The sequence below is a fragment of the Pongo abelii genome, chromosome 8, assembly GCF_028885655.2.
Source record: "Pongo abelii isolate AG06213 chromosome 8, NHGRI_mPonAbe1-v2.0_pri, whole genome shotgun sequence".
Lineage (NCBI taxonomy): Eukaryota > Metazoa > Chordata > Mammalia > Primates > Hominidae > Pongo > Pongo abelii.
Genome location: NC_071993.2, coordinates 435,724 through 448,307, shown reverse-complemented (window position 1 = coordinate 448,307; position 12,584 = coordinate 435,724). Strand labels below are relative to the sequence as shown.

At 40.9% G+C, this 12,584-nt stretch overlaps 1 protein-coding gene across 12 annotated transcripts in view; it reads left to right on the top strand.

Annotated features, from left to right (window-relative positions):
- Nucleotides 1-12,584, top strand: part of DIP2C (disco interacting protein 2 homolog C) — a 407,784-nt gene that overhangs the window by 246,785 nt on the left and 148,415 nt on the right. For all 12 annotated transcript variants that reach the window (XR_010141456.1, XM_024253580.3, XM_063727460.1 and 9 more), the window contains one exon: nucleotides 1,579-1,704. Coding sequence is in view for 11 of the 12 variants with exons in the window: in XM_024253580.3 (XP_024109348.1) it covers nucleotides 1,579-1,704 (126 nt within the window). In the remaining variant the exon portion in view is untranslated. The remainder of the gene's footprint in view (nucleotides 1-1,578; nucleotides 1,705-12,584) is intronic.

Below are 12,584 nucleotides of genomic sequence, written 5' to 3'. Positions count from 1 at the left end.
GCAGATTTTCTATGTATTTGAAATTATATCCAAAAAGTTTACAATGGACAATATGCAAAACAAAAAGTGATTTGTGAGAAGTAAGTGGACTGTGTCACCTCATTGATGAGCCCTTCAGTTTTCGGCCATGAGCCCAAGTCAGTCACGTATTGGTTTTTGACCTGGGAATTAGAGTGGCCAGAAAACCAGGCTTTTTATCTAGTTAGGGAGAGAAGTACGCACAAAGGCTGACCAAGACCAAGCAGTGTGATGAGCTGATTGTGGGCGTGATGCGGCGGGTCTGGGTCCTGTCTCAGGTGGCAGTGCGTGGGGTTTAAGCAGGAAGGACATGTCTGATTCCCTTTCAGTGGGATCATTCTCGTGGCTTCAGAGAAGACTGCCCTGTCCTGGGGACCCTCTCCCCCAACCCATCTTCACTCACACTGACCATTTTTGTTGGTGGTGGTTTTATTCTGCTAACACTGTTCTCACTCACAGTTTAGGGCCTTTGAGTGGGTTTTTGCCTGTGTCTCAAAGATTCTTGTCTTGAAGCCTGTTACTCTGATTTTGTGTTGAGAGGGTTCTTCCCTGGCTTCACAGTTTGGAGTTGCTGCTGCGTCTGTGTCTGCTTTAATTCTCTACCCCGTCTGTCACCTGTCTTGTCCGTTAGGAATTGGCCTGCATGAGATGCCGTGACACTGTCTGCCTTATCACCACTGCATCCCCAGCCCTTAGGGACTTACAGAGGAGGCACTTGGTGAATGTGTGGAATGAATGTAATGGGTTCATAGCCACAAAGTGTGTTAATGGTTGTATTAGTCCATTTTCACGCTGCTGATAAAGACATATCTGAGACTGGGAAGAAAAAGAGGTTTAATTGGCCTTGCAGTTCCACATCGCTGGGGAGGCCTCAGAATCGTGGTGGGAGGCTAAAGGCACTTTTTACATGTCAGCAGCGAGAGAAAACGAGGTAGAAGCAAAAGCGGAAACCTGTAATAAACCATCAGATCTCATGAGACTTTTTCACTATCACAAAAATAGCACGGGAAACACGGGCCCCAGTGATTCAATTACCTCTTCCTAGGTCCCTCCCACAACACATGGGGATTCTGGGAGATACAATTCAAGTTGAGATTTGGGTGGGGACACAGCCAAACCATGTCAATAGCCAACACAGTCCTGGCCTGTGGCTGGTGCTCAGCTGAGCTGTGACCATGGCTGTGTGAGTTGGGGTGCAAGGCGTGCACAGCCTCTCAGCAGCACAGTGAAAGGATTTGGAGGCTCCAGCGTGTGACCTACAAAGAGATCTCCAAAGATCAAGGTCCATTCACCCTAAAAAGATAAATCTCAGTGCAGTTTACAGCCAGTGTTTGCTTATGGATATGGATTCTGTGGTAATAAGATGAATGATTAAAAGTCTGTGAATGAATTTTAATGTTTTTACTGGAATTATAAACACCGATTTTCTTTCCTCGCCCACCCATCTGTTGGTGAGTTTCAGAAGGTGAATGAACTGTGCTGCAGGGACAGAGAGGAGGGTGCAGCTTGGCCTCTGGGACCTCAGCTGAGCACTGAGTGACTGAGCTCTCTCTGTTTCAGACGTCCACACGGAAGCTGTCCAGGCAGCTCTGGCCAAACACAAAGAGCGGAAGATGGCAGTGCCTATGCCTTCCAAACGCAGGTCCCTGGTCGTGCAGACCTCGATGGATGCCTACACTCCTCCAGGTAAGGGATACGCTCCCCGACATGGCCTCCTGAACGTGCTGGGTGCCTCAGAATTGACCACTAGCCCAGCAATCAGGGGTTTTTGCTTTCAAAATAATGATGCAGTAATGCAGATTTTGTGAACCAGAAGTCTAAAAACTGTATGAGTTAAACGTGGAAGGAAAAGTAACATTATTATGTATCTGTATAAATACACATTTTAACTTTTCATCAAGACTCATACATATGATACATACCAGTAAAATCTCACACAATTTTATTCATTTAATTCTTTGTAGGGAAAAGGGAAGAGTTTGTACTCCTCTGGGTGGAATTGGACTTTTCTTCTGATTAGGCTGGTGCATACATGTTCTCAAATCTTCTTATAAATGTCTTATTTTGTTGTATTGTTTTAGAACAAGCGAATTGGACAATTTAGGCAGTTACCCGAATCGGGTCGTAAACTTTGCCTGCAAGTTGCCAGATAGTATTTTAGTTCCTGCAGGCCATAAGGTCTGTCATAACCACTCAACTCTGCCCTTGGAGTGTGAAAGCAGCTGTGGGTGATAGCAAGTGGGTATGGCTGTGTACCAATAAAACTTTATTTACAAGAACAGTGTATCAGATTTGGTGCACAGACCTGCCACCTCCTCATCTAAATTACTGAAGGTAGTAGCCCATTTATATTTCTGTTATGTAATACTGCTTTTATTTAATCTTGAATTTTACGTAGCTACCCAAATTCTCTATTTTCTCTGCCCAAATAATTATAAACTGCATCTCATGATCTTCACACCCAAGTAAAGCAGAAAGTTTAGTTATCCAGATACTTGTTAGAAACATGGATTGAACCTACGTTATTTGGTGTTTAGTTTTTGCGATTTTGATTCCAGCATTATTCATGTCATTGTTGCAAGCTTGTCTTCTCAAAGGACCTAAATCACCTTACATCCCACTTTGAAGCTACATACCACTTTAAGTGACACCATTTTTTTCTCCACTACAAGAGAAACTTAAGGTACAATATGAATAGTTGAAAATGTACAATATTTTTGGGAGTATTTTTACTTTTGAAGTTTAGCTTGGTCTTGGCAAGCAGTGAGACAGAAGGACGTGCTTCAGATCAGAGCTGAGGTCAAGCATACGCCCACATTATTCCAAGCTTCTCCTGAGTATTCACCTTTATGTATCTTGACAAATGAAAGTACTGAAATGTATAGGATAGAACTTAAATAGTGCATAATTTGGGGTTTTTTTTGTTTTTTGTTTGTTTCGAGACAAGGTCTTGCTCTATCGCCATGGTCGGAATTCAGTGTCATGATTGCAGCTCTTGGCTCACTGCAGCCATGACCATCTGGGCTCAAGTGGTCCTCCCACTTCAGCCTCTCAAGCAGCTGGGACCACAGATGCATGCCACCACACCCAGCTAATTTTTAAGTTTTTGTAGAGACAAGGTGGTCCTAAGTTGTTTTTGTTTTTCATCTACATATACTTGTTCTTCATCTAAAGAGCACAGTGCCAGCAGGCAAGGGAGTGAACGCCGTGCTAGCAAGGCTGTTGGCAAGGGAGCTCTTTCTGCCAACGTGCTCCCTTCGGCTCCTCCCTTTCTTTATTTTAAAATTAAGCCACAGCACGTAATTAGGGGCTGGGCACGGTAGCTCATGCCTGTAACTCCCACACTTTGGGAGTCCAGGGCAGGCGTATGGCTTGAGCCCAAGAGTTTAAGACCAGTCTGGAAAACATGGCAAAATGTACCAAAATGCCTTCTGTACATTTTGTCTCCACCAAAAGTACAAAAATTAGCTGGGCCTGGTGGTGTACACCTGTAGTCCCAGCTACTTGGGAGGCTGAGGTGGAAAAATCACTTGAGCCTGGGAGACAGAGGTTGCTGTGAGCTGAGATGGCACCACTGCACTCCATCTGTTGCACTCTGGGCAACAGAGCAAGACCCCATCTCAATTAGGAAAAAATAACAATAATAAATAGAGACTCTTTAAAAATGATTACGCCAGGCATGGTGGCTCATGCCTATAGCCTCAGCACTTTGGGAAGCCAAGGCAGGCAGATTGCTTGAGTCCTGGAGTTTGAGACCAGCTTGGGCAACATTCCAATACCCTGTCTCTACAAAAAATAAATCAGCTAGGCATGGTGGTGTGTGCCCATAGTCCCAGCTGCTCGGGAGGCTGAGGTGGGAGGATCACTTGGGCCCAGGGAGGTTGAGGCTGCAGTGAGCCATGGTCGTGCCACTGCACTCCAGCCTGGGCAACAGAGCAACACCCTATCTCAAAAAAAAAAAAAAAATGCTTAATCCTTTTCGTTTAGTTTATGGTTATAATTTGCCAAAGCTTATAATATGGTAAAAAATTTTATTTATATGTGTTCTTTGTGTAACTAACAAAATGGACTTAAAAGGATAACCCACTTGAAATATTTTAAACCGAATTCTTGGCACTAACCGGTTATTTAAGGCAACAGGCATTTTTCTTGACCACTTTTTATAAGAGAAACGATGTGTTTGAAATGGAAGAAGCAGTGTGGTTATTTGCTTGCTTATTTCTCGTATTGAATCCAACCGCTGAGAAATGTTATTGGGTCATGCGTGATGAATAACCTCATTGTACAGATGTCTTTGCAAAATACAAAAGAATATTATTTGAAATGTTATTTTTGTGAAATAGTTGGATTTATTTGACTAGCATTTTTATATAAACCATAAAACACCTTTTGTAAATTTTCATCAGGAGCCCTCGTGATATCACATGGGGCAGTTTTGTACAATCATAAATGTCAATATCATAAAAATTTTTTACTCCCAGCTATTTTGTGCTTAGCAGTAGCCTGCATGTTTATTTACCCTGCTTGCTTGAACAAAATCTTAGCTGCATTTTCTTACCTATTTTTCTTGGTTGTTGGTAACAGTGGTTAGATCTTATCTCAGTTTCATTGCTCTTCAGAGAATATTCCTGCAGTTTATCTTCTATGAAATGACTGGCTGCTGACCAGGATCATAGTTTCTGGAGAAACTCATTAGGATTGTCGCAATGCTAATATTCCATGGGTGAAACTTTCCCTTAGTTTTCAAATGTAAAGAGGTAAGAATAATTTGCCAAAACTTCTGCTTCTAGCCATGATGAGATAACAGGGACCCAAATCACACCTCTGCCGTAAACAACTGTAAAACTGCACGAAACGAATAAGATGGCTGTTTTTAGTCTATGACCACAGCTGTGCCAGCCGGAACCTGAGGGCAGGAGAATGCCCTCTGCCTGGAGAACACCTGCAGACCGTGGCACAGAGAGCTCAGGTGTGGGCGGAGCATGTCACCCTGCCACGCCCAGGAGGCGGAGCTCGGAGAGAGCTCAGGTGTGGGTGGAGCATGTCACCTGACCACGTCCAGGAGGCGGAGCTCGGAGAGAGCTCAGGTGTGGGTGGAGCACGTCACCCGACCACGTCCAGGAGGCGGAGCTCGGAGAGAGCTCAGGTGTAGGTGGAGCACGTCACCTGACCATGTCCAGGAGGCGGAGCTTGGAGAGTGCTCAGGTGTGGGTGGAGCACGTCACCTGACCATGTCCAGGAGGCGGAGCTTGGAGAGAGCTCAGGTGTGGGCGGAGCACGTCACCTGACCATGTCCAGGAGGCGGAGCTTGGAGAGAGCTCAGGTGTGGGTGGAGCATGTCACCTGACCACGTCCAGGAGGCGGAGCTCGGAGAGAGCTCAGGTGTGGGCGGAGCATGTCACCTGACCATGTCCAGGAGGCGGAGCTCGGAGAGAGCTCAGGTGTGGGCGGAGCATGTCACCTGACCATGTCCAGGAGGCGGAGCTCGGAGAGAGCTCAGGTGTGGGCGGAGCATGGCCACCCTGCCATGTCCAGGAGGCAGAGCTCGGAGAGAGCTCAGGTGTGGGTGGAGCGCATCACCCTACCACGTCCAGGAGGCGGAGCATGGCCACCCTACCATGTCCAGGAGGCGGAGCTCTCCACAGGTCCACACCAGCAAGCAGATCAATCCAAGCCTGCCCATGGTCACGATGACCCAGCAGGGCCTGCGCTGCCTGCTAAAACAAGAGCTGGAAAGCTTCCAAAGAAGTTTATAGGATCCTGAGTGTGCTCAACACGTTACCCACAATGTGTTATATTCAGCAAATAATCACTGCATACACAGAAACCGGAGGTAGAATCTGTGGTCAAGAAAAAGGCAGTAAAATGTGCACATACATGCCCGATGGTCTCTGTCACTCACCACATGTGGCGGCTGAGCACATGAAGTGTGCCCGGTCTGAACTGAATTCGCTGTGTGATAGACATCAGTTAATATAAAAAATAGAAAATTTTTTTTGTATTTCTTATTGAAAGTATAGTATGAGCATTTTAAGTTAAAAATATATTAGTAAAATTAATTGTACCTGTTTATATATTTATATATATGAGGCTACAAAGAAGGTTTAAAGTTCTATACAGGACTCTCATAATTCTGTTGGAAGGTGCTAGTCTAAATGTCTGATACAACAGAAGACAGAGTTTTTAAATCTACAATTATAAGTATTTAGGGAATCAAATTAAAATGTGTCAAAGAACGAAAAGAAAATATTTTAATACTTGAGCCAGAAGAAGGGAAGACACTTTACTACCATGGAGTTGGGGACTTTCAGGTTCTGTACGTGATAATCTTGAGAATTGTCACTCCCTCCTCACAGGTAAAAGGCTGAGCAAACTGAAAACTCAGTAGCTCTTCTTAAACCTGCAAGAGACGTGAGGTTACAGGCAAGCCACTGTCCCCAGATTGGGTGGAGGTGGACAGGTAAAGTGGAGAATCACCATACACTGGAGCAGAAAGCTCCAAGGAAACCCCGCTGGGATTGGAAAACCTGAATCGGAATTGACAAATTGCTGCAGTAAGGTGTGGCCAAGTCTGAGAGTTAAAACCTCCAGGAGGCCTGTGCATACGTGGCCGTGCTTTTGTGAGTTGTACCCTCAAAAGCTCAACCAGGTTCTCGAAGTAAATATCAGGGAAAAATTCCCTCATACTTACTACAGGGGAAGGAGAATAGGAATCATTTTCAAATATGCAGGATCACTCTTAACTAGGTCTACCTTCCAGAGAAGCGAGTTAACTAGAGACTAACCTGGTGGGGTTTTATCAGAGCCTTCTGGCCTGGGGAAAAGGAAATATCCAACTCCAACCTCCAGAACTGAAAAGCAAAGAGAACACTGAAAAGCAAAAAAGAACAGAGTATCCAAGCACTATGGGACCACTACAGAAGGCATAAAGTATGCGGAACGGTAATACAAGGAGAAGAAAGAGGAACAGAAGAAGTATTTCTAACAGTAATGGCTGAATTTCCTCAGATTAATGCCAGACACCAAACCACAGATTCAGGAAGCTCAAGAAACACCAAGCAGGATAAATGTAAAAACAATGACAAAAGACAAAAATAAACTATATTTGGGCATAAATTTTCAAACTATGGCGTATCAAAGATTAAAAAAAAACCCAACAAAGAAACCAGAGTAATCTCCTTCCCTATAGATGATCAAAGATAAGAATCTGTTCAACTTACCTTCAAAAACCATGAAAGCAAGAAGTAGAGTGAAATATTTAAACTATTGAGAGGAAAAAAATTCCTTTAACCTAGAAGTGTATACCCTGTGAAATTATCTTTTAAAAGTGAAGGAAAAGTAAAGACCTTCTCAGACAAAAATTGAGAAATTTGTTGCCGGTAGACCTTCCTTGCAAAAAGTGTTCAAAGTTCTTTAGAGAAAATAGTAGAGGTCAGTAACTCAGCTGTGCATAAAGAAAGGAAGAGCACAGTCTGTGTACAGGGGCTCACACCTGTCATGATAACACTCAAGGAGGCCAAGGCGGGAGAATTGCTGGAGGCCAGTTATTTGAGACCAGCCTGGGCAACATAGTAAGACTCTGTCTCTTAAAAAAAGCCAAACATGGTGGCTGACACCTGTAGTCCCAGCTACTTTGAGAGGCTGAGACAGGAGGGTCACTTGAGCCCAGGATCCTTTTCAAGGCTGCAGTGAGCTCTAATGATGCCACTCCACTCCAGCCTGGGCAACAGAGCAAGACCTTGACTGTTAAGAAAAAGCATCAAAGAAGGAACAGTGAAGGTAGAAGAAAAACTTCCATTTTTCTTAATAGATCTAACATAACAGTTCATTCATGATAGCGACAGTGTGTTTGATTATATGCTTATGTATATATCATATACACACACTTAAATATAAGTGAAATGAATGATAGCAGTGATACAAGGGATGGGAGAGAGCAATTAGGAATTAGGATTATTTTGTTATTATAGTGTGCTTGCATTATCCAGAAAGCAGTATAGTGTCATTTGAAAGTGGACTTGGATTACTTGTAAATTTATATTGCAAATTCCAAGGCAGCCACTTAAAAAAGAAAGTAACTGCTATGCTAAGAAAGGAAAGAAAATAGAAAATGTTCAACTAAGACTATGAGGAAAAAAACAAAACAAAACAAAAACAGAAAAGGAGTGAAAGACAAAGAAATGGGCAACAGATAGAAAATAGTGACAAATGTGGTAGATGTTAATTCAACTGTATATCATTACTCACTTTCAATGTCAGCCCAAATACACCCAACTATATAATGGCTATATAAGAAATCCACTTTAGATATAAAGAAATATATATATAGATCAACAGTAAAGGGATAGAAAAAGATATAAATGTTAACACTAATTTTTTTTTTTTGAGACAGAGTCTTACTCCTTGGCCCAGGCTGGAGTGCAATAGCCCGATCTCATCTCACTGCCACCTCCCAGATTCAAGCAATTCTCCTGCCTCAGCCTCCCGAGTAGCTGGGATTAGAGGCATTTGTCATCATGCCCGGCTAATTTTTTTTTTCCATTTTTGTAGAGATGGGGTTTCACCATGTTGGCCAGGCTGGTCTTGAACTCCTGACCTCAGGTGATCATCCCACCTTGGCCTCCTAAAGTGCTGGGATTACAGGCGTGAGCCACCATGCCCAGCCAACACTAATTTTAAAAAATGGAAGTGGTGATGTTAATTTCAGACAGAGCAGGCTTTACATTAAGGGAAGTTACCAGAGATGACTATTACATAATAAAGGGGTCAATTCTCCAAGAAGATAAAACAATCGTTAAATGTATTTTTGCCTAAGAAAGCATCAAAATGTCAAAGCAAAAACTGATAAACTTCAAGGAGAAATAATTAACCCAGTATTATAGTTGGAGACTTTAACACCCCTTTATCAGAAATGGACCAATTCAGTAGCCAGAAAATCAGTAAGGACAAAATTGAAATCAACAACATCCTCAGTCAACGGTATATAATTGACATTTATAGACTATTTCCTCCAACAACAGAATACAGAACATTCACCAAGATATACCATGTTTTAGTCCATAAAACACACCTTAACAAATTTAAAAGAATAGGAATCAAACAAGTATGTTCTCAACCACAATAAAGCAGAAATAAATAACAGATGACTGGAAAATACTAGGAATTAAACAATACACTTATAAATAATACATTGCTCAAAAAGAAATCTGAAGATTTCTTTAAAATTTTGAAGTAAATGAGAATGAAAACTTTTCAAAATTTGTGAGATGCAATGAAAGTAATGTTTATAGGGAAATTTATAGCTTTAAATGCATATGTTAAAAAAGATCTAAAATCAATAAGCTTCCACCTTAGAAAACTAGAAAAAGAACAGCAAATTAAATTCTAAGTAAGCAGGAGACAAATAATGAAAGAGCAGAAATCAATACATTGGAAACAGAAAATCAGTAGAGAAAATCAATGAAACTGAAAGCTGGTTCTTTGAGAGAAAATCTATAAGCCTCTAACAAGAAAAAGAAATACAGCAGATAAATTACCAATATCAGACATGAAATAAGGGACATAACTACAGATCCCATGGACATTAAAAGGATAATATTATGAAAAACTCTATGGCCACAAATTTGATAACGTGGATGAAATGGACCAATTTCTTTAAAGACAGAATCTGCCAAAATTTGAACAGAAGAAACAGTCTTTATAGGCCAATATCTGCTAAATTGAATCAGTAGTTAATAACTTTTCAAAACAGGAAGTGCCAGGCCCAGATGGGTTCATTGGTGAATTCTACCAAACATCTAAAAGAAATTATACCAATTCTCTATAATATCTTTCAGAACATAAAAGCTGAGGAATACTTCTTAACTCATTCTATGGAGCCAGCATCATTTTAATACCAAAACTAGAACAAAATATTACAAGAAAACATCTCTCATGAACATAGATGCAATAACCTTCAACAAAATATTAGCAAATTAAATTCAACAATGTAAAAAAAAAAAAAAAAAAAGAATTGTGCACCAAAACTAAGTGGAATGTGTTTCATGCATCCAAAGCTGCTTTAACATTCGAAAACCAATTAACGTAATTCATCACATTAACAGGCTAAGAAAAAGAAAAAGCATTTGACAAAATCTAACACTCATAAGAAAAGCTCCCAGCAAACTAGGAACAGAGGTGACCTTCCTCAACTTGATAAAGAATATGGACAAAAAACCTATTGTTAACATCATACCCAATTGTGAGAAACTAGAATTTTTCCCACTAAGATCCAGAAAGGGGATCAGGAAAAACAGGGATGTCTCCTCTCACTACTTCTTTTCAATGTTGTACTAGAAGTCCTAGCTAATGCAATTATGACAAGAAAAATCAATAAAATATATATTCATTGAGAAGAGAAATAAAACTTTGTTCATAGATGGCATGTTTGCCTATGTAGAAGATCCAAAAGAATTGAGTTTAATATACAAAAGTTCAGTGAATTTCCTGTTTACCAGCAAAGAACAAGTAGAATTTGAAATAAACAGTGGCTCATGTCCATAATTCCAGCACTTTGGGAGGCCAAGGCAGGCAGAACACTTGAGGTCAGGAGTTCGAGATCAGCCTGGCCAACATGGCAAAACCCCATCTCTACTAAAAATAATAATTAAAACATTTCCAGTAGCACTCCCCAAAATGAAATACTTAGGCATAAAATCTAACAAAATGTTTTCAAGATCTTATGAGGAAAACTACAAAACTCATTCACAGAAAAACTAAATGGATAGGTAGTCCATGTTCATGGATAGGAAAACAATATTGTCAAGATGTTTTCCTTCCAATGCAGTCCCAACCAAAACCCCGAGTTTTGTTTTTTTTTTTTTAAATATCAACACACTGATTCGAAAGTTTATTTGGAGAGATGAAAGACTCAGAACAGCCACTTCAATATTGAAAAAGAAGAACAAAGTTGAAGACTGACACTATCCAACTTCGAGACTTACTATAAATCGATGATAATCAAGACAGTGTGGTATTGGTGAAAGAACAAACAAAAGGATCAATGGGACAGAATAGAGAGGCCAGTAACAAAATATAGTCAACTAAACTTTGACAGAGGAACAAAGGCAATACAGTGGAGCAAACACAATATTTTTAACAGATGGTACTGGAAAAACTGGACATCCGCGTGCAAAGAAAATTAGATCACAGAGCCACTGTCCTCATTAGTATAGTGGTGAAATATTTCTGCCTGTCAAAATAGATGACAGATGTAAAATGCAAAACTATAGAATTCATAGAAGATAAGGTAAAATCTAGGTGACTTTGGTTTGATGATAACTTTTTAGATATGACACCAAAGGTGCAATGTGTGAAATAATTGATAAGCTGGACTCCAAGAAAAATTAACATTTTCTGCTATGTCAAAGACTCTTAAAGTAATTAAAATACAAGCCACAGACAGGGAGAAGATGTTTGCAAAAGGCATAAATGATAACTTTTATTTGAAATATACAAGGAACTCTTAAAAGTCAACAATAACAAATCAACCTGATTAAAATAGGGGCCAGCCAAGTGTGATGGCATGCGCCTGTAGTCTCAGCTACTCAGGAGGCTGAGGCGGGAGGATCACTTGAGTCCAGGAGTTCCGGGTTGTTGTGAGGTATGCCTCTCAGGTGTCCACACTAAGTTTGGCGTCAACCCAGTGACCTCCTGGGAGGTGTGAACTAGCTTAGGTTGGAAATGCAGCAGGTCAGAATTCCTATGCTGATCAGTAGTGGGATTGCATCTTGGAATTGTGCTCCAGACTAGGCAACATTGTGAGATCCTGTCTTTAAAAAATGAATAAGTAAAAAATGGGTCAAAGATTAACAGATGCCTCATCTAAGAAGATAAAAAGATGGCAAATCGACATATGAAATGATGCTTCATATGTCATAGAGAAATGCAGATTAAAACAACAGTAAGATACCACTACACACCTATTAGAATGCCCAGAATCCAGAATGCTATCAACACCACAGCCTATGAAGATGTGGAGCTGTGGAGCTGTGGGAATTCTCTCTCATTCATTGCTGGTCTTAAAGCAAAATAGAACAGCCTTTAGGAAGACAGCTTGGTGGTTTCTTAGAAAACTAAATATACTCTTACCATATGATCTAGCAATTACACTCCTTGGCATTTGCTCAAAGGAGTTGAAAACTTATGTCTACACACAAAGCCTGCACATAGATATTTAGAGCAGTCTTATTCATAATTGCCGAAACTTGGAAGCAACCAAAATGCCCCTCAGTAGGTGAATGTATAAGTAAACTGTGGTACATCCAGACAATGGGATATTATTCGATGCTGAAAATAAATGAGCTATCCATAAAAAGACATGGAGGAAACTTAAATTGCATATTGCTAAGTGAAAGAAGCCAATCTGAAAAGGTTGCTGTATGATTCTAGCTATATGACGTCCTGGAAAAGGCAAGACTATGGAGACAGTAAAAAGATCAGTGGTTGCCAGTGTCCAGGGGGAGGCAGCCAGGGGCCAGGGGGAGGCAGGGATGAATAGGCAGAGCAGGAGGATTTTTAGTATCATG